General features: G+C 55.5%; 1 protein-coding gene across 2 annotated transcripts in view; it reads left to right on the plus strand.

Annotated features, from left to right (window-relative positions):
* Window positions 1–16,140, plus strand: part of Zfpm1 (zinc finger protein, FOG family member 1) — a 57,167-nt gene extending 41,027 nt beyond the window's left edge. The window contains exons 4-10 of one of the 2 annotated variants that reach the window (XM_051168638.1): window positions 2,031–2,164; window positions 10,500–10,599; window positions 12,391–12,597; window positions 13,179–13,409; window positions 13,682–13,777; window positions 13,863–14,009; window positions 14,175–16,140. In XM_051168638.1, coding sequence (XP_051024595.1) covers window positions 2,031–2,164; window positions 10,500–10,599; window positions 12,391–12,597; window positions 13,179–13,409; window positions 13,682–13,777; window positions 13,863–14,009; window positions 14,175–15,949 — 2,690 coding nt within the window. In that variant the 3' untranslated portion in view covers window positions 15,950–16,140. The remainder of the gene's footprint in view (window positions 1–2,030; window positions 2,165–10,499; window positions 10,600–12,390; window positions 12,598–13,178; window positions 13,410–13,681; window positions 13,778–13,862; window positions 14,010–14,174) is intronic. The other variant, XM_051168637.1, reaches the window with a different exon arrangement.
* Window positions 16,141–25,939: the final 9,799 nt, after the last annotated feature.

A 25,939-nucleotide genomic window follows, 5' to 3' on the forward strand; every position in this document is an offset into this window, starting at 1 on the left:
GGATGGGGTAGCTGCCATGGGAAATGCCAGCCGTGCTCTTATCTGGAAGGCTGGGCCATGGCCGTGAACTCTGATTAGGGTGCGGGGCCGTTTGCTGGTGGGTGAGCAAGGGGTGGCACCGACTGCCTCCTTCCCCATGGGGGCTGAAGCCCAGGCTGTCCAAGAGAGCCTAGTTGCCACAGGTGGCAACATGGATGGGTGTGTCTGTGGATCTGTCTGTGCCATGCCACACCCTCAGTGTGACCTGCATCAACTGCCTCCCCTAATTTGTGAGGACACAGCTTCAGAGGAAGGTATCCCAGGAACAGGGAGCTCCTGACAGGGGCCAGGCCCCGTCCCCCTAGGAATGTTCTAAACACAGAAGTTGAGCGGGAGTAGGTGACTTAGCTGTCTGTACCAAGGTCCAGGGACACCCTTCTCAGGATAGGACTTCTCTGTCCCCTCTCTGACACATGGGTAGGATTCCAGGTGGCTGAGCTGTAGGCATAGACTCTCAGGAGAACTCTCTAATTCCATTTCTGTCCTGAGGGCCATTATTTGGGGACCAGAGACATGGGCACCCAAACCAGGGGAGACTGGCAGGTCACTGTCACAGCAACAGATAAATGGCCCTGTAGTCAGTGCCAGGTTTGGATCCTGACACCTGCTGCCAGCAGTGGGTCTCTTAGGGTCCCAGTTTCCTCATCCACACTGGAAGTAAACTTCACAGGGGCCAGCTTCTGCATCCTTCTTAGGACATTTGCCCAGACCTTGTCCCTGCTCCTATAGAGGGCACTGACCATTGTGGTGTCAGCTTTGAGCCATGCCCTCTGGGGCAAGGAAAAGTGAGGGAGGGGGGAGCCAGGGAGACAGCCCTGCACCAGGACAGTGTCCTGGGGTGAGCGGCAGAGGACTGGTCTGGTTTATGAAGGGTAGAGCCTGCCTTCTGGCCCCCTCAGCCCCTCTCCCACTCCCAGGCTGATAAAGGGGCACAGGCCTCCTTGGCCTCCAGTCCTGGTCCACTGCCATCTTATCAGCCTCGGGAAGACAAAGGCCTAGTTACAGCTCTCCACGGGGCCTCCTGGCGTATTTACACCTTATCTGCACCATTAGCTGGCCAGTTATCTGATGATCGCGCCCATTAAGGCCACAGCCTGCCTGATGGGGCTCCAGGAAGTGGGGCCGCCACAGCACTCTGGCCAGGGGACTAGGCCAGGCCATGTGAGGCCTCCATGGGCTGGCAGCCTGGGCAGCAAGCTGACAGGGCAGAGTGTGTGTGGCCTGGGGAAATACCACCCTTTGAGAGAATGACCACACTCTCCCACATCCTTTAAAGAAATGGAGGCTCAAGTAGGGCAGGTGGCTGGCCAGGTGTCCGTGTGTCCCACAGCTAACACCAATTAGTACAACCAAGGGTCTCCTTGTCCCAGCCTGCAGGCCAGCAGCCGTCATCAGAAGTTCTAGAAGCCCCATGTGCCACACCCTCTGGCTCTGTCTTCTCCATCTGCCTTCTGTGAGGATACTGTCTTTTATTTAGAACCACCTGGTAATCCAAGGTGATCTTATCTCATGATCTTTAATTTAGTCATGCCTGCAGTCCTCTTCGCACATGGAAGGGACATTCACAGTCATGGGTGATGTCTTGTGAAGGGCCACCATTCAGCGTAGCACACAAGGTCCCTGCATGAAATGTGCAGCACACACACAGGTTCCGCCGACTGTGACCAAGGCTATGGTATGGCCAGCCTGTCCACCTCTCCATGGTGTTCCTGCCACCCAGTGTGTCCTCAAAAAAAGGGCAAAGGCAGTGGGGCGTGGTGGTGCATGCCTGTAATCCCAGCGCTCAGGAGGCAGAGGCAGTCAGATCTCTGAGTTGGAGGCCAGCCTGGTCTACAAAGTGAGTCCAAGGCTACACAGAGAAACCCTGTCTCAAAAAAGAGGGTGGGAGGAGCAAAGACCCTTGAACCAGGCTAGAGTGGGGGCTGTGGGACAGAATGGGCTGGGGCGGGGGGTCACCAAGCATCCACCTCACCTGACTTGTTTCCTTTCAGAGGAGCTGGAACTGGCACTACAGGAAGGGCAGAGGTGTGTGCGGGCCCGGCTGAACCTCACTGAGGGCCTGTCATGGGGCCCTTTCCGTGGGAGCATCCAGACCAGAGCCTTGACCCCAGAGCGGGAAGAACTGGTAAGGAGCTAAACCTTGACTGGCCAGCCAAACCTCTTACTTTTCCTGAGGGGCACTTTGGTGGAACCTGAGGAGGCAAGAGTGAAAGGAAGAGACTTCCTGGGAAGCCTCTGAGGGGGTGATATAGTGCTTTGGAGGTCCCAGTGGGGAGGGGCTTCCTAGAAGAGCAGGAAGTGTCACCCAGCAGAGAAGAGGAAGGAGGTCCAAAAAGAGTAAGCAGCAAGGAACAGGGTGCCCACGGAATTGGGAGGGAAAGTGGCCAGGCAGGGCTGGGTAGCAGCAGCTTCAATGAAGGGGAGTTGCAAAAGGTAAGAAGTTCCTTCCCACACTGGAACAGGTGCTGGGGTGGGCATGGCTTTCCGGCACTGGCTAAGCTTTCTCACCGCAGCCCTGCGCAGAGGTTTCCTAAGGCAGCCTCCTTCCCGACACACTGGCTGCACCGTTTGTCTTGGACTTGCTTCTCAGGCCGCTTCTGTTATGGCAAGTGGGCCTGGCTTCCTCCTGATGGACTATGTGGGATTCCTTTTGAAATCATTTCAGGTGGAAAAGGACCCCAGGACACAGAGGCCGAAGTACAAAGAGGACAGCCATGTAGGCAACCGATGAGCAGGGGGTGGAAGGGCTTGTGTGATGTCCAGAGACATCTAATGGCACAGGCCTGGGCTAGCCCTAGGCTTCTTGGCTAGTCTTTTCAAGCCTAGGATGAGGTGTCTCCTTGCCAGAGTTCTGTGGTGTAAGGCCCTGTTTCCTGATGTGGCATTGGGTGTGGCCTGATCCAAGATACTCACTGGCTGGCCAGCTGGTCTGAGGGCCCAAGGCTGCCTTCTTAGTGGCCTTTGCAGCTGAGGCTGAGACTGTGGGCTGTCTTTCCCCAGCATCCGGAGGCCAAGATGCTGCACACACACGTACACACGATCTCATCTTCGGAAACATCCCAGGAGCACAGACCGACACACAGCGTCCACAGGCAGGTGGGGGTAGGGGAGCAGCAGACAGGTCCCTAGCACAGACCACTACTACTCAGAGCTTCTTCTATCAGCCATATGAGATGACTCAAAATCTCTGTGTTGGGATAGGCTTTCTCGTGTTGAAAAAGGCTCAGTGGGTTCAAATGTGCTACCTACTGAGGCCTGTGGCCTGGCCACACCCACCTTTCAGCCACCAGGATTAGTACACTTGTCTCAGGCTGTCCAGTAACAACAGGAGCTGGCTCTGAATAGAGCGTGTCTACCTGGGGCCTTCCACTTGCTATGTCCCGGTCACATTCCTTCCTGCTCAGAGCCACAGGCAGGTCACATGGAACCCAGAGGCTTCTTTCAGGCCTAGGCCTACAGAGAAGACAGGCCAGGCTGTGCTCTGTGAGCTACAAGTTGATGCCTTTGCCTGCTTGCAGCTTTGTAGATTAAGTGAGGTAGGCCTGGAGTGGCACTTGACCCTGTCCATGCTTGGTTCAGACTGAGGAAGGAGACTGGCCTAGGGAGGGATGACATGATGCACAACACAGCTGATTATGGCCCTGGAGGAAGGAAGTCAGGCCATTCAGAGTGGCTCTGCAAGGTTAGCGTGTCATCATGTGCAGTGGACAGCAAGTGACTTGGAGACCATTGGCACGGGTTAGTCAGGAAGAGGAGTCAGCATGCAAGCAGGAACCTGGAGCCCCTGTCTCTAGACTCCAGTCAGGGAAACTCACATGTAGCAACAGGAACAAAGGCAGGGCTGCCCAGGGCCTGGTGTGCCCTGTGTCTATCTCTGTACTCTTTGGGGTGGTCAGCGTAAGCTGGGACAAATAAGGGTGCCCCAGGCACACACCACACAGCATCCTCCCCCAGCCCTAGTTGGCAGGCCATTGTCCCCGATTTTTAAATTTTATTTTATTTTTCTCTCTCCCATCTCCTGTTTATTCATCTGTCCATCCACCCATGCCAAGAGAACAGCTTCCAGGAGTTGATTTGTCCTTTCTACCTTGTGGGTCCTGGGGATTGAACTCACACTGCCAGTCTTAGAGGCAAGCATCTTTGCCCACTGAGCCATCTCGCTGGCCCCAAATGTCCCCATTTTTATTGATGACAGAACTAAGGCTCTGAGGCTCTGGGCCAAGTCACCAGGATCCAGAGAGCTAAGGAGGACTAGAACCCAGCCCTGCTGTGCTCAGTCTCTTCTCCTGCCATGTGCAGACCACCCCTTTCCACAAGAGCCCCTGTCCCTGCCACCCTCTGCACCTAGTTTGTCTCCTGGCATAGCTCAGCCAGGGAAGGTGGCAGGAAGGTAGAATCCCCACCCAGGTGTGAGATGCTAGCCAAGCAAGTGCAGCCACAGGCCTGTGAGGCTTGCAGAAAGGGAGGAAGTGCCTCCCTCACTCCCCTCTATCTCACAGAATTAAATCCTTGATTAACCCTTATCTCCCCAGCAAGGCACTATCTCCGCCTTGGCGCCAAGCGTCCAGACACACGGTACAGATGATTGATTTCTGAACGATATGGGCGCCTTTGCGATACTTCGTTTATTGTCTAAATATTTTTGCTAACATTCAGCGGGCTCTTATCGAGTTGGGCTGATGGGTCCCAGTTCTCCCCGCAGCCTGAGGAAGAAGTCGCCTCCTGCCCCATGGTCCTATCAGCCGCCAGGCAGTTCCTCCTCTCCCCTTAAAGAAGAAGGAGGGGGACACATGTAGATATGGGTCCCCCGGTTCCTGGGCTTTTCTTAGTTTGGGGGCTGCTCACCGTGGTGACAAGTTGAAAGGGAAATCTCCCACCCACACCAGATATCCAGGGTTAGTATCCAGGAAGGAAACTGAGTCACACAGCCCTGACTGGAGAGCTGGTAGTCTCGACTCTATCGCTTGATACTGTTTCCATGCCTGTAAAAGATGACAGTTGAAAAGGCTTGTTAGGGTCACAGCTCAGAGTCGGGGAGATGAGGATGCTAACACAGACGGGTGGATTGATGGTGGATAAGTGGATGGATGAGCGAGTGAGCACAGAAGGTCGGGTGAGTGGATGGTGCACAGATAAAGACCGGGTGCATGGTTAGATGGGTGCTAAGTGGGTGATGGATATGGATGCGTATAGAGTTGGATGGAAAGACGAGTACGTGGAGTTTTGGTGGGGGAATGCATAGTGGATGGGCCGATGGGTAAGTGTGTGTGTAGACATGTGTTCACAAACGGGTACATGTGTGGGTGGACAGATGACTAGGTAGGAGGTAAAGGGGTGAAGAATGGATGGGTGCATAGGTAGGTGCGTGGATGGATGGGTGGGTGGGTACATCGATGAATGGTGAGTGCACGGCCATTTACCTCAGCCTGGCTGTGCTGGTTCTACCTGTTTATTCTTCCCCTCGGCTTACAGTGGCCGTGAGGCCAGGGGAGGGCCCATGACTGCTGAGCATGGTGATGGGCACAGGAGGAAAAGACCCTAGGGAGACTGAAGCGGGACCCCCGTCTGGGTCTGGCCGTCACATGGCTTGGGCTAGTATGCTCTTAAGTGTGGGGCCCTCTCACCTGGGGATAGAGCTAAGGAGTCTAGGCTAGACTCACCTTGGGCCCCACTCTAGCTGGGACTCAGGGGTCCTGGGGGAGCATGGTTTTTATCCTCCACATCTCTGTGTAACAGGAAGGGAAAGGTGCCCAGGAAAGGCTTCTACTCTCCAGGACAGGGAGCCAGTGGTGGGCACTGCTACTCTACCCAGACAGGGAGGTACTATGTTTGAGCCCTGCTTTGCTAGCCTGCTGAGGCATCCCAAGCCCCGCCTTAAGGAGCCTGCTGCCTAGCCTTAGGAACCCCAGCTGGAAATGGCTGTCTGATGTACCCTGACAGCAGGCAGAGACTCCCACAGATATGCCCTGGGTGCTACAACCTGGTGTCTCAGGTACACTGGGGCCACCAGAGGCCTCAGGCAGACTCTGCCTCAGAGATCCACAGGACCCTTGGCTTTTACTCCATCTGCTGCTGACCTCCTGTCACTCCTGTCTCCCCTTGGCTCTTCTCTTATTACGTCACGTCTCGCATTATCGGGCCTGGGACTACTCCGTCCCAGGTACTTCCATATTTTTGTTTTGAGATTCTGAACACAGATTTGCAAAGACCTCTTCTCTAAGGGAGATCACCCTCACAATCCTGGTGACATCTGTGAAGCCACCATTCTGCCCACTCCACAGAGATAAGGATAGTTAAGTGGTATCCTTTGGCTAGGTCACCAGGCGGAAAGTACAAATGGACTTAAAAGTCTAGGCTTGCTGCTGGCCTTGTGGCCACCCTTCTCCCTGCTTCACTTCCCCAACTGCTGTGGTAGAAGCTTAGAAAATACCTCAAGTTCCCGCCTCTCCCAGGCTCCTCCACCTGCCCCTGAGCCTGGGTAGCTACAGCTTCAGGCCCAACTACAGCTGGCTCCAACCTTGGGCCCTGAGATAAAAGGCTGGGGGCCCAGAGGTGAGCCGCAGGGGTCTATCCCACCCACAGGGAAGGATGGCTGGCAGGGATGGGCACGAATCACACACCTGTGACCTTGCCTGCAGGTGACCTCTGCTCTCCTGGGTCAGCCACTGAATTTCTCAACACAAAACCCAGTTAACAGCAAGCCCAGGCCTGACACTTGCTGGTCTCTTGTCTCCTATGGTGTCTGTCCCTTGATAGGCCCTGGTCCCTTCCTCTCTCCTATTTACCGTGTCCCTAGCACCCGCACACAGCTGGCTTTCAGGGCCTATCTGAGGGGTGAGTGTATGAATGAGTGAATAGGAGACTAGGGTGGGGCCTCTCAGACCTTGGCTCTTGTCCTATGTGCATAGTCTGGGGTGGGGGAGGGGGCTCAGCCCTGCAGCTATGAAGAGGGTAATGGGCCCCTGTGGAAGAGAAAGGAGCTGCGGTCACTGTGGAAGATGAGTGGCTCAGCAAATTATTTTTCTTTCTTTCTTTCTTTCTTTATTTATTTATTTATTTATTTATTTTTTTTTTTTTTTTTTTTTTTTTTTGGAGACAGGGTTTCTCTGTGTAGCTTTAGCTATCACTTTGTAGACCAGGCTGGCCTCGAAATCACAGAGGTCCGAGTGCTGGGATTAAAGGCATGCACTACCACCACCTGGCTGGGTCACGGGTTGATGGACCAGGAGAGGGTCCCAATTGGAGTCACCCTCTGACCACAGGCCTCGGCCCTGGTTCTCCACCCCATGGAGACCTGGAGTCCAGGCAGCAGTGTGGGATACCATTCCTGGGCTAAGTGCCCACCTGAGAGGTCCTACCTTCCCTATGAGTGGCTTCATGAGTTACACAGCAAGGTTTGGGCGCAGCCTCAGATAAAGTCATCATAGTGGATGGTGTGCAGATATGGTTTCCGACGGTTACCGGCCCACAGAGTTGAGACACTGACCTCTTTGTTTAGTGGAACAGGAGCAGGCTCAGATCCACAGGAGAATTTAAAGTGGCTGACGTCATCCTAGGCTGGGGCGGGGGGGGGGGGGGGGGGGGGGGGGCGGGCGGGGGGGAGTTGGAGCCAGGAGGGAGAGAGACAAATGACTTGAGGGGCAGCAAGTGTGGTGAATTCCAGGGCCCTTCTCTGACCCTGGACACACCTATACAGACTGAGTGGAGCCCGGGCCAGGCAGGGAGCTGGCCCAGGATGCCAGGTGGGCTTGAGCTGAACTCCTTTCTCTGGAGCTTGAGAGACCAGACAGGAAGAAGAATTGAATGCTCAAGCCCTGTCCGAGCCCTAACCTATCCTGTCAGGGTGGGATGACAGGCCCCCTGGAAGCAGAGAAGGGACCATGGATGGAGGCCCGGGACATCTGTTTAGGGGCAGCCAGGATCTCATGCCCTGTTTCCCTGGGGAGTTGATGTGATGCTCAACAGCAGCCTTTCTAGCTCCCTCCTTGCCCTGCTCCCCAAGGTTGCATGCACCCCATGCCGCAATGCTGCGGGGTGGGGAATGCGGTACGGTGTTCCCTGCACTGGGACCTCCACAGAAAAAGCAGCTTATGCAGCGTCAGCAAAGTGGCCTGTGCGCGCATGTTTTTATCATGCCGTGAACATGCTGCTCCAGAGAGCGATAAGCGTTAAACCGACCGCGAGGCTGTCAGTCTCAGTTTGAGGGTTTAGAAATATTGGGACGAATAATTAGATTTCATATCGTTACCACAGCACCCATCAGGATCAGGCAGATTAATTTTCTCACCCTCCTCCGCTCATTAATATTCATTAGAGACGTGGAAGGCTGAGGCAGGGAGGGCCGGGCAGTCACTGCGCTGACAGCCAGCTGCTCAGGCCTGGAACAGCTAGGCTATGGGAGTCACAGGTCCTCAGTGTGGATGCCACCCCTCGTGTGCTACATCACCCCTGGGGTTTGCTCCCAGCTGTCCAACTGTGACCTTGAAGGCACACCAATCCCCTGCATCCCTGGGAGTCATTAAGAGTGAGACACGCTCCTGACAGCAACAGACCTGAAGCAGGCTCTTGGGTAGAATGTGCTCTCTCAGTGGACATCTGACAATTGCCAGCCTGGTCCAGGACCTAAGGCTCATACCTGGGCCTGGAGATACTTTCCTGGTCATGTCATCCTTCAAGCAGCACATAAGTAAGGCAGCCATGGCCAGGTTGTGCAGCTCTAAGGGCTTCCTCCATGCCCACACTCATCTGTGTCCAGGGCAGGAAGGGCCACAGAGAGGGGAATGGCCTGCCTGCCCCACCCCACTCATCCCACCTGAGAGCTGGTAGCAGGACAAGGAAGAGTCCACAGCCACTTCACAGCAGCTTTGTCACATGGGCCTCACTCTGCTGGTATATAGGAAACTGAGGCCAGAGGTGCAGGTGTCACCTGCCAGGACTCTAGGGTTCCCTTCAGAGCCAGCTTATCTCCACTCTCTGTTTCATGACAAGCCACGTGGCAGCAAGCAGGTGACGTGGAAACCGCCCAGCTGGGCTGTCATGACCTCATGGTCACTGGGAGTCCCTAGCTAGTAGGCCTTATCTACTGGCTCTGTAAATGCCGTGTGAACGTGGTCTCTGAAGAGTTGGCCCACAAGGGTCACAGGAGAAATATCAAACCTGGACTAGCCCCTGATGTTTGGCCCCGGAGCCCCTGTGGACACCACACACAAGGAAACCCAGGAATGCCAAGCACAGCTCTGGTAGGGTGGTACCCCACACAATCAGCAACCTGTTTCTCCTCCTATTCCATCCAGTTGTTTATCTTTCCTACCCATGAGCCAATTGCTGTGAGCACCACAGAGGTTCTTAAGATCCATAGCAGTGGCTCTGGGCCTTGAGGTAAAAGTTCACGCCGAGCAGGTGTCTGATTAAAACAGTGAGTGGCTGACAGAGCAACACAGGGCATGCTCTGTGCTTTCATACATATGCCCAAGGAGCTGGGTCTAGACACTAAGATTTAGCTCCACAGGGGGAAGATGCCCTGGATGGCAGCACTCACCCACCCTCCAAGGACAAACAGGACTGGCTTCTGCTGCCCCTGCCTGCCTGCCTGCCTTCCACTGGCTGTGTCATCCTCCACGTGAGATTAAATCCCAGCCCAGTCTTCCAGCCTGGGCTGTGCTGAGACATGGCCACGTATACTTCCTCTGCTGCTGGGCTGGGAGCCAGGGTGTAGGGGACAGGAAACAAGCAACTTTGGTGGCCCTGGGGGCACTGAGCCGGACCTCTTTCCTTCCAGGTTCAGGCCAAGCTGCAGAGGAAGTGTGTGGCACAGCCCTAGGCTGGACGCTTTCCCCCCACCCCCTACCCTTTACTCGGCCTCAACTTCATTGCCTATATGCTGGCAAAGAGGGCATGGAGTGTCGCCTACTCCATTCCCTTTACGCGGCCTCAGCAACACAGCTGGTCTTGGGCTGGGGTGGCCAACTACAGGGAAGAGATAGTCCTGCCAATGGGTGGACAGAGAGGAAAGTTGAAAGCTCTACTGTAGGGGGATGCAAAGCTGGTGTTCTCTCTCTCTCTCTCTCTCTCTCTCTCTCTCTCTCTCTCTCTCTCTCTCTCCATTCTCTCTTGGGAGAAACTGATATCATGGAGCTCCCTGCAGGTATCTAGCATCCAGCAGCTGTGTGGCATGGGCCATACCCTTGGTGGCAGCAGCTCCACTGTTGTAGAGAGGGAACACACATCTGCAGGCTCTAGACTCATAGCTGCGTGCCCTTGGCCACACTGTTTGATCTCTCTGGACCTTTATTCCCAAGAGAGACTAATGCCTAACCTTGGGAGGCAGAGGTCCCTGGTGTGCTTCCCAGTATCATAGTATCTCAGCCCTATGAAATGTCAGGGTACTGACCACAAGCACACAGCAGAACCCTAGGTACTCCTGTGTAAGCTGACTCTCTCCCGTCCCTGCTCTTCCCTAGGGCCCAGCTGCGACCCTGCTGGTGGATGAGGCCTGCTGGCTAAGGATGCTACCCCAGGCTCTGACAGAAGCGGAAGCCAATTCGGAGATCTACAGGAAGGGTCTGTGTCTCCGCTTGCCTCCCTCCCCTCTAGGGTCTTTTGGGGGGGTGTCAGTCTGTCTAGCCCAGTCACTTAAAGGGACACCAGCCTATCTGGGTAACAGTGACAATCAAACTGCTTGAGAGCGCCCAGACCCCATCTGAGAGGATGATGGGCAGGCTTAGGAGCTGCAGTCCCAGGCAAATCACATCCGCTGGCACAAGAGCTAGACGGGTCGTCCAGGCCCCTCGGTGGCCACTGGGATTGCTGCTTCTCTACCTGCTTAGGTAGAGGCTGAATGCTGAGGGATTCTGGGGTCCACCGAAGGGCAGCAACCTGAGGCCCAGCCTGGGTTCTGTTAGCCCAACTGTGTTCAGACCCACACCCACCCCTCACTGGTTGTGGGACTTGGGTACATGCCTTGCCTTGCGGGTAGTTGCTCCATCGAGAAAATGGGAAGAGGCTGTGGCCAAATGACTCCACCCTGATTGACCCCCTCTGTTCAACCTTCTAAGAGTAGGGGATGCTGGGGCTGGAGAGATGGCTCAGTGGTTAAGAGTGCTGCCTGCTCTCCCAAAGGTCCTGAGTTCAATTCCCAGCAACCACATGGTGGCTCACAACCATCTGTAATGTGATCTGATGCCCTCTTCTGCAGATAAAGTACTCATATACAATAAATAAATAAATTTAAAAGAAAGAAAAAAAGAGTAGGGGGGTCTCCCTTCAGCTCATCCTATTTGCTAAAATGGTCTGGCAGTTTTGTCCTTGAAGTCAGCTCCTGAGTAAGCCCTCAGTGGAAGCAGAGCAACTTCCAATGGTTTTGAGAGCTGTGGTCTCGTGCACGCGCGCGCGCGCGCGCGCGCGCGCGCGCACACACACACACACACACACACACAGCGTGAGTGAGAACTTTGGTGCTTTCCTACAGGGCAGAGGGGATCATATTCCCAACTCTATCAAAGGGTGGTCTAAGGACCAAGAGAGCATCCAGAAGGCAGCCTGGACTAGGAAGGAACATGCCCTAACACCAGATTGTATGCTGGCAAGCAGTCAGCCATGTGCTTGCCCTAGCAAGCCTGCCCCATTCTGCCTGAGTATGCTGTCCAAAAAAGAGAAGGGTCCTTATAGGGCTGGTGCTGATAAAAGTGGCATGATCTTTGGCAATCCGAGCCAAGCAGACAGGGTCATAATGACGACAGAAATCCTATGGATTTTGATGAGTACTTTTTTTCCTCTCTCACCCTTGCCTCAGTAATAGGACTTACCCAGGCTTTACAGGACAGTTCAGCTCCTACAGCTGCCTTAGGACAGACATACTCCCCTTTCTTTTCCCACTTTCCTCTGGGAGTGGCCACTGGCTTGGGGCGGAGGTGAGCAGTGTCCCTGCCCACACACCTCATTAGGAAGTTCAGCCTCAGGGTTCCAGGCCAGGAGGAAGGAACTGCTGGCCCAGGACACCTGGGTTTTGTTGATTGAGGCTGCCCTCTACAGGCTACTATGGGAACAGCACCTGGTCAGTTCCCAACAGAATGAAGGACTGGTTCTTCTTGGGGCCCCTGCATCAGGTTACCACGCTACACAAGACACAAGATCCCCCCAATCATCTCTGCCAGTCCATGTCCACTCTTACAGGAAATGGAACGGCCCCTAGTCCTTGCTCAGGCACAGGATAGCCAGCCACTTCCTGCCATTTGCCTGGCCTCACCTATCCCTGGCAGCACAGTGGGCCCTAGCGTGGGAACAAAGGGAAGGGGCCCCCATTGTAAGCCCAGAACCCTTGGTCCCAGCATCATAAGTGCCTGTACCCTACAGATGACGCCCTCTGGTGCAGGGTCACCAAGGTGGTGCCTTCTGGTGGACTTCTACACGTGCTCCTTGTGACCGAGCCCCACGGTGCTCCCCGACACCCTGTGCAGGAACCAGTAGAACCTGGAGGCTCAGCCGCAGTGCACACAGACATCCAGCTGCTGCCCCAGCAGGCTGGCATGGCGTCCATCCTCGCTACCGCAGTCATCAACAGTAAGTATGTGACACCCTGGGGCAGACTTTGGGTGACACTCAAGTCAAAGATCAGGGCTGGGGCATAACATAGAGGTTCTGGGTATTCAACCTGTAAGAGGTCCAGTTTCTTAACACACGCGCGTGGTGGTGGGGCGGTTGGAGTGGGGTGTGTAAGACACTGTACTGAAGGACAGTACCCACCTAATGCAGAGTAGCCTGGGTGCTAGAAGACAGCACACAGCTTCCAGGGGATCGGGGTGCAGGTCCCATGAGAAGCATACAGTGGAAAGAGAAAGGGTTTTGGGGCGGGGTATGTTTGCCCTAAGGCACCAATAGGAACTGAGTCCCCAATGCAGCCACAAGAAAATCCCCAGAGCCCGGGTGAGTCCTCCAATGAGACAGGGGTGACCTGGGGGAAATCAGTCAGAGATCCCATTTCCGGTAGGACCCTAGCCATCAGGAACAGGATGAAAGAGGAGCGAGGCTAGCAACCTCCAGCACCTCAGCTTGGAGCCATCATGGCCAAGGGTCACAGGCCAGTCCCTACTATCAGGTCGCCACTATTAGCCTGTCCTCATCTCCACTTCCACCCCCACCAGAAGATGTCTTCCCTTGCAAAGACTGCGGCATCTGGTACCGTAGTGAGCGGAACCTGCAAGCTCACCTGCTCTACTACTGCGCCAGCCGCCAGCGTGCAGGCTCCCCCGTCTCAGCGACTGAGGAAAAGCCCAAGGAGACCTACCCCAACGAGCGTATCTGCCCCTTTCCTCAGTGCCGAAAGAGCTGCCCGAGTGCCAGCTCGCTGGAGATCCACATGCGTAGCCACAGCGGTAAGTGCCCCGTGCCTGCTCCTGGCCTCGCTGCCCTGGCATAGCCAAGGGCTACACCAGAAGGGTGCTCAGGAAAACCTACTCTGCTACCATGTACCACGCAGCTCCACAGCCTAGCACAAGGCTTACCTGCACACTTCCTACAAGGGCTGGCTGTAGGCCTGGATCCCTGGGAGGCACGCGCGGCTAATGCTGAACTAAAAAGGGCCTGGGTCCAGAGTTCCTTCCTTGTCACTGGAATCCAAGCCAGCCCCCTCATCTCTCTGTTCCAGGAGAGCGCCCCTTTGTGTGCCTCATTTGCCTGTCAGCCTTCACCACCAAGGCCAACTGTGAACGCCACCTCAAGGTGCACACAGACACACTCAGCGGTAGGTGGGCTGGAGGGGGTCAGGTTGGGATCTCCGGGGCTATACCTCAGCCCCAAGAACCTGACCACAAAAGCATGGTCTGCAGGTGTCTGTCACAACTGTGGCTTCATATCCACCACAAGGGACATCCTCTACAGCCACCTGGTGACAAACCACATGGTGTGCCAGCCAGGCTCTAAGGGTGAGATCTACTCACCAGGGGCTGGACACCCAGCAGCCAAACTTCCTTCAGGTAAGCAGTCATATGGGGGCTTCCCTGGCCCTCTGATAAGGGGGGGGGGGCTTATCCACAGGCAACACATGGTGTTCTTGTCTGCCTTGGTCCTAAATTGCTTCTGCCTGCCCTATCCTACCTAGGGCCTGCCACAGGCCTGACTTGCAATCTGTGTTCTTCTAGACAGCCTGGCAGGCTTCCAACAGCACTCACTGATGCAGGGTCCCCTGGCTCCTACTGACAAGGTACCCACGCCATCCTCAGGACTGGACAGTAAGGCCTTGGCTGAAGTCACCAATGGAGAGACCAGAGTGTCCCCCCAAAATGGGGGCAGCAGCGAGTCTCCTGCAGCCCCTAGGACCATCAAGGTGGAAGCTACAGAGGAGCCTGAAGCTGCCCGTGCCTCAGACCCGGGAGAACCAGGTCCCCAGGCTCCCTCTCGGACGCCTTCGCCACACAGCCCCACGCCAGTCAGGGTGAAGAGAGAACTGTCCAGCCCCACACCTGGCTCCAGCCCGGGGCCGGGAGAGCTAACAGTGGCTGGGACGCTCTTCCTGCCCCAGTATGTGTTCAGTCCAGACGCAGGCGCTACCGCCGTTGCTACAGCGCCACAGGCCTCAGAGATCCTGGCTAAAATGTCGGAGTTGGTGCACAGCCGGCTGCAGCAGGGCGCCGGGAGCTCCGGTGCAGCGGGAACGCCCACCGGCCTCTTCCCGGGGACTAAGGGCGCCACGTGCTTTGAGTGCGAGATCACTTTCAACAACATCAACAACTTCTACGTGCACAAGCGCCTCTACTGCTCCGGCCGCCGCGCGCCCGAGGACCCGCCCGCTGTGCGCAAACCCAAGGCGGTCATAGGGCCGGCCCGCGCGCTTCCAGGTGCCGCCGCAGAACCAGACGCACCACGGTCATCGCCGGGGCCCGGGCCGCGAGAGGAAGAGGCGGGTGGCACGACCACTCCAGAGGGTGAGGCCGCCGGCCGGGGCAGCGAGGGCAGCCAGAGTCCCGGCAGCTCGGTGGATGACTCAGAGGATGATCCCAGCCGTACTTTGTGCGAGGCCTGCAACATCCGGTTCAGCCGCCACGAAACCTACACTGTGCACAAGCGCTACTACTGCGCCTCACGCCACGACCCGCCACCGCGCAGGCCACCCGCACCCACGCCGGCTCCGGGACCCGCGGCTCCGGCACTGACAGCTCCGCCCGTGCGCACGCGCCGGCGTCGCAAGCTGTACGAGTTGCCCGCAGCCGGCGCCCCGCCCCCCTCGGCAGGCCCCGCCCCTGTGCCTGTTGTGCCCGCCCCTACAGCTGAGGGGCCTTCTTCTCCAAGACCGGCAAGCTCAAGTGCCGGCCCCGCCCCCACGCCCTCTCCGGGACCCGTCCCCGACGGCCCCATAGACTTGAGCAAGCGGCCCCGTCGCCAGACTCCGGATACACCTGCTGCTCTGCCCGCACTGGCGGACTACCACGAGTGTACCGCATGTCGCGTAAGCTTCCACAGCCTCGAAGCTTACCTGGCCCACAAGAAGTACTCGTGCCCCCACGCGCCTTTGCGCACCGCCTCCCTCTGCCCCTATTGCCCGCCCAACGGGCGCGTTCGTGGCGACCTGGTTGAGCATTTGCGCCAGGCACACGGCCTGCAGGTGACCAAGCCTGTGGCCAGCCCGGGCGGTGAGTCTCGCACACCTGCCGAGCGTGCTCTGCGTGACAGCCCAGACGGCCGATCGCCACGCTCCCCATCCCCTGCTCCTGAGAACACGCCTTCTGACCCGATAGATCTAGGCGTGCGGACGCCCTGCAAGGGCCCGCCAGTACCTGCTCCTGCGCCTGGTGGCGGTGGCGGTGGCAGTGGCCACCGCTACTGCCGCCTGTGCAACATCAAGTTCAGCAGCCTGTCCACCTTCATCGCACATAAGAAGTATTACTGCTCCTCTCACGCCGCCGAGCACGTGAAGTGAGCCTGCGGGACCGCACCACCGGACCCTTGGCACTTAATAAAGACGTTTCGGTGTGTTAAGTTCGCTGGCGGGCCGGCCTGTTGTCTTAGATCCAGTGGGCTTCGGTCCATACCCCAGCCTGTGCAGATCTGCACTGGGCACCTCACCCCGTTCTCCAGGACCTAGCCCACTCCAGGGGCTCAAGCAGCTCAGAGCTCACCGCAGCCCTGCCACTGTGCACGTCCAATTGCAGACCAATAGGGAGAATAAAACCTAGTACTTGCTGAGTCTTCAAGGAAGGGTACCTAGTCCTAAAGGGCCCCTCCCGTCACAACCCCGGGTGGGTACCTGTGACTACTGGGTTTACCACCTGTAGTCTGATGCTGGCCCGCCTGCCAACCGTGGTCTAGCTTTGGCCTCCTTGCTTGGTCCCCTAAGAAAGCAAACGTGCCTGTCCTCCAACCCTGTAAGTCTTAATTAACCAGCAGCTATGGAGGCTGAACGTGAACTCTGAAAGTACCTCTGGGGACTTGGGGCCTGCTGGCCAGTTTGCCTCTCACCTAGCCCTCTAATGAGCCTGGATTTACACAAAAATAAATGCTCCTAAGAGACGTTCGCAGGCCCTGCCCAACTTACCACAAGGGGTACAGTAAACGCCACACCTTTCTAGTAGGAGTTGCCACACACACACACACCCAGGTCAACTGGAGCCCAATGCGGGTTGGCTTAGCAAGGGGCCCTGAGAAGTGAGGCAGCTTTACAGTATGCACCTGAAGTTGCTTCAAGGCGGTGGAAGACCTCAGTGGGGAGATGGGCCGATGGGTAGAAAGTGCTTGGATGAGAGAACACCCAAGGTGGCCCCCCAGCCTCCCCCTTAAGCCCCATGCCATTCACAGATGTGGAGTTGAAGACAAGGCCTTGTACCTCAGGCTCACCGGATCTAGTCCTGCCTTGCCTCAGTTTCCATGCCTGTAAAACAGGACCGAGAACTTGGGGAAATGACCCTGTGTCTGTTGCCCAGGCTGAGCTGCAGGTCAGGCCTTACTTCCTGCCATTTACCGTCCCCACCTTAGGAGAGTGTTGCTGTGGCCCTGGTAAGACCTGATCTTGAGCAATCCTGTGAGCTTCCTATGGCCCCCACAGTGGGGTGCTAGACCCTGCAGTTTCCCACAGTGTGTGGACAGTAACCTGCTGCTCACCCCTGGCCATGTGCTCAGTCCAGGTACCTATGCTTAGAATACACTCAGTCCCGGCAGGCTTCCACGGGTGTCACCAAACCCTGGGGGCCCTCAAGCCCACTCTTCTCTCCCTGAGATTCCCTTTGCCCAAGGTTTCCAACACCTGCTCCATGGCCTGTGCTCCTTACAGATGTAGCCACCACAGCAAGACAGCCGACTAACACTTCACATACCTCCGCTGGCTGCCCTGCCCCTGGGTGACTGAGCTCTACATGAAAGACCTGTGTCAACCTCCCTTTTAAAGATTCCCAGGGGCGACCAGGCAGTGGTGGCACATGCCTTTAATCTCAGCCCTTGGGAGGCAGAATCAGGTGGATCTCCGTGAGTTCGAGGCCAGCCTGGACTACAGAGCGAGTTCCAGGACAGCCATATCTGTTACACAGAGAAACCCTGTCTTGAAAAACACACATACACACATACATACATAAGATTGGCAGGGTCTATGGGCCACTGGGACACCCCTGAGTTTGTCACAGGTCTGGCAATGGCTCTTCGCTCAGGCTCTTGACTTCCTGCCCAGAGACATTATCCCTAAGTTTCTCTGGTGCATAGCCCACCCCCAAGTATGACCGCTCTGACTCGTACTATAATGATAAAGACACCTGCCCCACATGCTGCGCTTTTTTATACATCGAACTCAATGTTCGCCTACATCCCATAACCCCCAGTCTGGAACATTCTTCCAGGCGCCATCCTCATCTCCCCCAGCATGCCATACTCCCTCCCACCTTCTTGATGCTCATGTCCAAGGACTGGCCTCTGGCCTCAATCTCCCTGTAAGCCCCTCCTTTGCCTTCACCTTGTAGGCGTCCACTGCAGGAGGGGCAGGGACTTTCTCTGGTCCCATGCCAGAAGCCCAGCCTGTTCTGTCTACCTTGTTGCACAGCTACGGTTCTCCATAGTATCCCCAGGGGACTCCCCTCTGCGCATGAGCTTCCTACCTCTCGGTGGGCCTCCTGCTACATTAACACCGTTACAAGGGGCTCTTTTCTAACCCTCCTGCCCCTCACGGCCTGGCCTCTTCCTGTAGAGGGGGACCCCTATCCACGAGCTCATAGCCACCAGGCAAACTCACTAGCCACCTTCTTCCATACCCAGCAGCTGGTCCCCAATCACAGACTACAAGGTTAGCCACCGTCACCCTCCCAAATGGCCTGCCTATGTCTACCTGCCTCCCAAGTAAAGCCCCCGTGTCACCTCCTATGTGACATCGTACCATCCTCCATTGTTTCCAGGGCTTCCAGTCCACCATCTCCAGCCACCATAAGTGTAGTTGTCTGTGCAGCCCACGCTGTAGCCACTGCTACGATCACCACTGGGTGGCTAGGAGCCTGTTTCCTTCAGCCTTGCCTGTCACATTCCTCCTATCAAGATGGCCTCAGATCATCATGTCTGCCTGTTTTCGGGTACCCTGCAAGCAGGACAGCCTCCCACCTTCACCCCAGTCCTCCCTTCACAGTACTCCGCTGTGCTGTGGGCCTGTGCTGGCCAAGCTGCTGGCACCAAGGCTTGATGGAGTCCATCTGCCTTCCCACCACCTCACTACCTCGTGATGCTTGCCATACCAACACCTGTGAGAGGACACAGAGAACTGCGCGGCTCCCTGTCTCTCCTCTCTGCCGTGTGTACAGCGCCTTGCCTCCCCCCATGCACTGAGATTGTTCCACGGTTAGGGCAGCAAGGCTCAGTGATGCTGAGGCCCTGCCAGAGCACCTCTGCTACAATTAGACTTTAGCCAAGTTGGCCGGCCTGCCTCCCAACCCTGGGGATCATAAGCACTGTCTCCCCAGGCCCAGTATAGAGCTCAGCCCTGTAGAAATCCACCAAGCTGCCCAGGGAAGGGCTGAAGTGTCCCCCCCGCCCCACCCCTCGTGCTGCTGGCACTGTTTCCCCACTGAAAACCCTACACACGTGTCCTATCGAGGCAATGTGTACCATCTATTGGATCTTCTGGAGACACGCCCCCATCTAGCTCCTCCCTTCCCCCGCAGACCACGCCCCCGACCCAAGTCCTGCTCTTGGTTTCAACACTAATAGAGACTCAGGACAGTAGAGGGCAGTGACGCCTCGTGCAAACGCTTGAATGGCCTGCCAACAAGCTTAGTGCTGCGTGCCCAGCATTAAGTATATGTCATGACCCCTGAGGAAGAGAAAGGAGGGATGGGAAAGGCACCCCCACCACCCTTTTCTTGCCCCCATTGATGTCTCCCACACTCCTGGGAGAGCCCTGGGAGACAGATGAGCAAGCCTTGCCGCAGGCCTGGGAAGAAAATCGTGAGGCCAGTATCTGGGCCACCAGCAACTCCTCAAGGCTAGGAGCAGCGGTGGGAAGATGCTCAGAGGGCATACTTCTGGGTCCCGCACCTCAGCATTGCCTGAACACACACATGCACAAGGCTTCTAAGCACAGGGATTCTGGCCTGCTCGGGAACCTCCTTCACGTGGCCAGGCTACTGCACAGGTGCACGCTGTTAGCACCAACCTGGAAAGCCCCAGGAGCAGACATAGGGCTCACCTGCTGAACACACTTTCCTCTGCCCCTGGGTGGGGGGAGGGGCTGTGCTGGGAGAGGTGGAGCTGGACCCAAACTTTCACCCAAGGGAACCTGGCCCCTTGCATGGCAGCTCCACGCTGACCTATTGACATTTGCTTATCCTGGGCACGGACATCAGAAGCCTCTGCCCTTACCAAGGGCAGGGTACCCTGCACGGAGCAGCCAGGCAGCGGGCCCACTGAGGCACGCCAGCGGACAGCTGGGTGAGGCTTGTCCTGGAACTGAGCAGTGAGTTGACTAGGGATTAGGGGGAGGGAGGAATCACAACCTGGGTGTTGTAGGATTGGCTTTGAGGTCCAGTTACTCCAGGTTGAACCCCAACCCCAAGCAGTCAATGAGTAGGGGCTGGACAGACCTTGTACCCTAACTTCCTCCTGAAACTCTGGGATGGGCAAGCACAACTGGCTTCCCCTGAGGTCAAATGGCCTTATACATGGGCACATGCAACCAGCTTGGGTGGAACCCAGCCCCTCCCACCCATGTGTGAGGACCCTCCAACCACAGTGGGGCTCCCAGGTATTTCAGGGTGCTCTTCCTGCACCCTCACCTCCACTCCATAGACTCCTTGAGGCTTGGAGCCTCATGGGTCCTGTATGTGTGGGTAGTGAAGTGCCCTTGGGGACCAAGGTCCATCTACCTGTCTTCAGTGTGTTTTAGGACTAGGCACTTGTCAGCTACCGATCCACATTAAGTGGTTCCTACCATCTTGTTTCTGTTTTTTAAGCCCAATTTTAGTTACACCTCTATTTTACTTTCCTGCTTTCCTTGGGACTCATTATGTGTGTGTGTCCCCCCCCCCCCTTCCTTAGATTTTAAATTTTTATTTAAATTTGGATTGTTTTAGATATATTTTATTTTATGTGTGCGAGTGTCTCACCTGCATGTGGTATACATACTTGGTGCCAGGGTAGGTCAGAAGAAGGCGAGCAGTCCGCTGGAGCTGAAGTTGTGCATGGTTGGGAGCCCCCATGTGCATACCGGGAACTAAACCTGGGTCTTCTGCAAGAGCAATGGGTGCTCCTAACCACTAAGCCCTCTCCCCAGCTCCTGTTTTTTGTTTCTCTTGAGACAGGATATAAATATGTAGCCCTGACTGGCCTGGAATTTCATATGTAGACCAGGCTGGCCTCAAACTCATAGAGACCCACCTGACTGCCTCTGCCTCCTTGGTGGTAAGACTGAAGGAATGTGCCACCACAGCCTGATTAATTTAGGATTTCTGTGTCCTGATTTTTACATTAGGGGTTATTTTAACACTCTCAGTGCACGATACTATATCGTTTTTTGTTTGTTTGTTTTGTGTTTCGAGACAGGGTTTCTCTATGTGGTCTTGGCTGTCCCTGGACTCACTTTGTAGACGAGGCTGGCCTTGAACTCACAGTGGTCTGCCTGCCTCTGCCTCCTGAGTGCTGGCATTAAGGCGTGCACCACCACCACCTGGCATGATACTATGTCTGAAAGCCTAAACCTTTCCCTCCTCCCTGACAGGAACCGCAACATCACAGCAGCAACTGTGACAATATGTGGTTAGTCAGACCAGTCTGGCTCTGTAAGCTGCATGTTTTTGTTAATGCCGCTGCTGGTGTTGTTGAGATGAGGCCTGTTCTATAGCTCAGGCTGACCTGGCACTCACAACCCTTCTACCTCAGCTTCCTGAGGGCTGTGTTTGCTGCTAGGTGTTTTAGCATCTTGACCTCCATGGCAGCGTCTCTGAGTGGCCCAGCCCTCGCTCAGTGAGTCTCTGCCAGGTCCCCAGTGGTCTTTGCACACCCTTGTCTTTCTGATGTGTGGCTCCCACTCTGAAGACACTTTTCTGTTCATGCACCTATGATGACACTCCGGGCCTATGACCTCCTGCTGCCATGGGAAAGATGTCCCTGCAGGCAGAACTGCCTACCTCAGAATGTCACGCCAACCCTGCCACTTGTTCTGTCACTGGATGGTCTAATCCATGTAGAGCTTGGCATGGATGAGCTTGCGTCATCTGTTTTCTCTCTGCTGTTTGTCTGGCTTCCCTGCTCTTATTTCCCCCAGTTGGCTCAGGAGCAAAGCACGCCACCCAGCACATCCTGAACTAGTATTTTACTTTTACTGCTGCTGTTCACAAGGTTACAGAAAAGAACTGATGACAGCAGGCCCTCTGTCCCCGGTATAGTGTGCAACTTCTGTGGAAGGGTCCTATGGCTACTTTGACAGAGGTCCCAGGCTGGGGGCTTAAACAGTCCGTGTAGGTTCTGTTAACAGTCATGATTTACAGGGACCCAATGCTGTCACTGTAGCTACGGAAAAGGGTCACTAGAGAAGTTCCTGTCAAAGATCAGGAGATTCCTCCCCTTGGTTTCTGTTGCCTCTAGAACAGCGGCTCTCAGCCTGTGGTTTGAGCCTTTGTGAGTTGAGCCATCCTTTCACAGGGGTCCCCTAAGGCCACTGGAGAAAACAAATGTTGGCTCTGTTTTTTAACAATTAAACTTTATTATACAATCCAACTAGCTTACACAAGAAGGAAAAAAGGTTAAAGGGACAAAAGAGTGAACCACAAGAAGAAAAAAAGGTTAAAGGGACAAAAGAGTGAACCTTCCGGTAACTGTTCCACGGGAACGGGTCCTTAGGTGTCTCTCTGGCCCGTGTGCTGGTCCGGCCTGTTTGCTGCTCCACACGTGCCCAAGCCCGGGCTGAACCTGTTGTTCTCTCCTCCCTACCTGCCTGAGTCACGTGGGAAGGGCCGTCTCCTTCTCCCGTTGAGGGTCAATTAGAAAAACAATAGCCCAGTTGGGGTTCCCAGGTCTGCTTCCTGAATTCCAGGCCCTGGATGGCTCCACTCAGTCTGTCACAAGGTATTCATGGGGTGCCCCAAGGGTAAAGCCCGCCAAGACTGTTCCCACCTGTGACAAAGCTTAATCTTTCCCACAAACAGACGTTTACATCCTAATTCATAACAGAAGCAAAATTACGGTTATGAAGTAACAACAAAAATAATGCTATGGTTGGGGTCACCGCAACATGAGGGTCACAGCCTTAGAAAGGTTGAGACCCACTGAGACAGAAGCATCCGCATTCCTTAGGTAGCGGCCCCTCGCTCCTCAGAGCCAAGACTCCTCTCTCTCCCCTGCCTCCCTCCCCTTGTCACCGCTCACTCACCCAGCAGCCTAGGGCAGTTACCCCAACATCAGCAGAGGAGGAACATCTATTCTGCTTCAACTCAGTTCTCACCGAGGTGGGATGTAGACATCTCTGAGGTCACTGCCACCCACGCCTTTCTCTCTCTCTTTGAATACTTTTGCTGCATGTGTCTGAGTGGGCATTTGGGCACCCACATCCCCTGCGCAGCTAAGGTTCCCTGTGGTGGCTCAGCCCCTCCCTCCCGTTCTTCCCTGGAGCACGGCCCCCATTTTGTACTGAGCCTACAGCACCCTATCCTGTACCTGGATGACAAATGGCATTGGTGGCAGCTGCAGGAGCTGTGCGGCAGCCTTTTAGTTTTTTACTTCCTCGTTTTGTTAGAAATTTGCTTCCAAACTTCCTGTCAGTGCATTCATAGGCCCCTGGGCAATATGGTTGTCACATCAGGAAACCCAGGAAACACTACTCAGCCACAGGGTTACAGTCCCAGCTGCACAAGGGCAGCGGGGCTGAGCTGGGGCACACAGTGAAGTCCAGGCACTCTATAGGACTATACACCCACACTACTGGGGGGCACTGCAATGGCACAGAGTCTCCATTTCCCTTCACAGGGACAAGCCATTGTCCCCTCCAGTGTCTTCAACACAGCCTATGGGCAGGCATGGCTATATGTGTGCTGACACCTTGACTCAGCCAGAAAGCACCTGACCGGAGTGGACAGGGGTGTGGCTAGCTTGCTGCACTAGGTGAAGTTTCATCCCAGCTCTCCAGGACACAGCCCCAGCAGAGCTCTGTGTACCTCACTAGGGGTCTCTGCTCTTCGTATCCTGCCTTATCACAGAGGTTTGTGGCTCTCTTTAGCCTTCTAAGGACAGTCGTTCACTGGCCAAGGAGGGTATCGAGGCCTACACTGTGTCCCCAGAGCACTCTTTCTTCCCTGAGTATAGCCAAGGACAGAGAATCCAAGTGTTGCACAAAGTCCTCGGCGGTTTGGCTCAGGTACCCAGGGGTCGGTTCTTCAGGATGCATCCTGCCACAGCAGACGCTTTGGGAAGTGGCAGCTCACACAGCCCTATGAGCAGCCAGCCACTTCTCAGCAGTGTGGGTCTATCCTCCTTGCAAGGATGGGGAGAGATCCAGCACTCGGAACCCTCTGTTGGAATCAGCCTAGGCCAGGTGGGGTGGCGCACGCCTGTAATCCCAGCACTGAGGAGGCAGAGGCCTGTGAGTTGAAGGCTAGCCTGGTCTACAGAATGAGTCTAGGACAGTCAAGGATACACAGAGAAACCCTGTCTTAGAAAAAGGAAAAAAGAGCCGGGCGTGGTGGCGCACGCCTTTAATCCCAGCACTCGGGAGGCAGAGGCAGGCGGATTGCTGTGAGTTCGAGGCCAGCCTGGTCTACAAAGTGAGTCCAGGATGGCCAAGGCTACACAGAGAAACCCTGTCTCGAAAAACCAAAAAAAAAAAAAAGACGTGCACCACCACACCCGGCCAGACACAGAACTCTTGAGCCCAACCCCACCCCATACCCCTAGAGAGTAGCCTTTTTGTGCGGGCACCGGGGGCAGAGAGCAGCAGGAAGAGACAGCTCAGGCTCAGGCTCTCAGAAGAATGACCCCTTCCCAGGTGACTAGGGCAGAGCTGGCACACATGTTCTGGTGACAGATCCTAGGGCTCGGGAACAGCAGAGAAGGCAGCAGGTCCTCGGGATCAGACAGAGGGCCGTGGAGCATCTTCACAGCTCACAGTACCCAGTTCATTATGGCACCTCTGGCTGTACCCAGTTCATTATGGCACCTCTGGCTGTACCCGGCATGGCAGGACTCAGGTGGCTCCAGCTCGGAGGTTCTACAGTCAGTCGCAGCCCTACCAGCCTGCTCCTTAGTTAGTTGCCCTCACAGAGGAGGTTCTAGCTTCCCCTCCCGCAGCTCCAGAGCTGTGAGGCCAGCCTTCCTTCTGCTGGTCCCAGTGCCCCTGACCTGGCACCTCGCTCACACCTGATTGTGTGGGTAGGATTCCTGAACTCTTTAAATGAGACCCATGCCCAGGTGAGCTTGCTCACCAACCCCACGCTGGCCTCACTGTCAGGAATAACCCTCCACTCTGGACAGCCAAGAACCCCCCACACTCACAGTGGCTCCATGAGACCCTGCCTCAGATTCATCAGAAGATTAAGGGCCAGCCTGAGTGAGATCTTGGAGTTGGAGGTTTTTTGGTTTGGTTTGGTTTAGTTTAGTTTGGTTTTTGGTTTTTTGAGACAAGGTTTCTCTGTGTAGCCTTGGCTGTCCTAGACTCACTTTGTAGACCAGGCTGGCCTCGAACTCACAGTGATCCGCCTGCCTCTGCCTCCCAAGTGCTGGGACTAAAGGTGTGTGCCACCACCGGGAGTTGGAGGTTTGAAAGAGCAATCCTCAGGCTGGAAGATGGCTTGGCGGTTAAGAGCGCACGCAGGCTGCTCTTCCAGAGGACCCGGGTTCAATTCCTAGCACCCACATGGCAGCTCACAACTGTCTGTAACTCCTGTTCTAGGGGATCTGACACCCTCACAAATAGATATACATGCAGGCAAAACACCAATGTACATAAAATACAAATAAATAATTTTTTTATAAAAAGGACAATCCCCCAACCTCCTGGTCCTGAGTGCCCAGGCTTTACAACCCACAAAGTTGTCAGCAGCCACTTCAGGTCACACAGGATTCACTTTCTCTCTTTTTGTTTCCCCCCGCCGCCCCCCCCCCCCCCGCCCCACAGACACACTGACATTAATTAATGTCCCCAGACAATTTTTTCATTATTGGAACTAACAGCCTCAACATTTCTTTAAAAGCACATTTTACCACCCCAAATATTAGAAGGGTACAACCCAGAACAATCGGTAGCCTTTGGGGGCTAAGATGCTCAGTAACATGCTTGCGTGGCAGTGTGAGGACCTGAGTTTGGATCCTGAGCAGTAGACTCTGTAATTCCAGTGCAGGGCTGGGCACGGCCGAGGTGCTTGGTAGCTGGCTTGTCTGGCTGACTCAGTGATGTGCCGCTGGCTTAGTGATAGACAGTTGCAAAGAGTGAGGTGGGATGGATAGGATCCAAATCTACTGT

Source organism: Acomys russatus, chromosome 26 (genome assembly GCF_903995435.1).
Source record: "Acomys russatus chromosome 26, mAcoRus1.1, whole genome shotgun sequence".
Taxonomy (NCBI): Eukaryota; Metazoa; Chordata; class Mammalia; order Rodentia; family Muridae; genus Acomys; species Acomys russatus.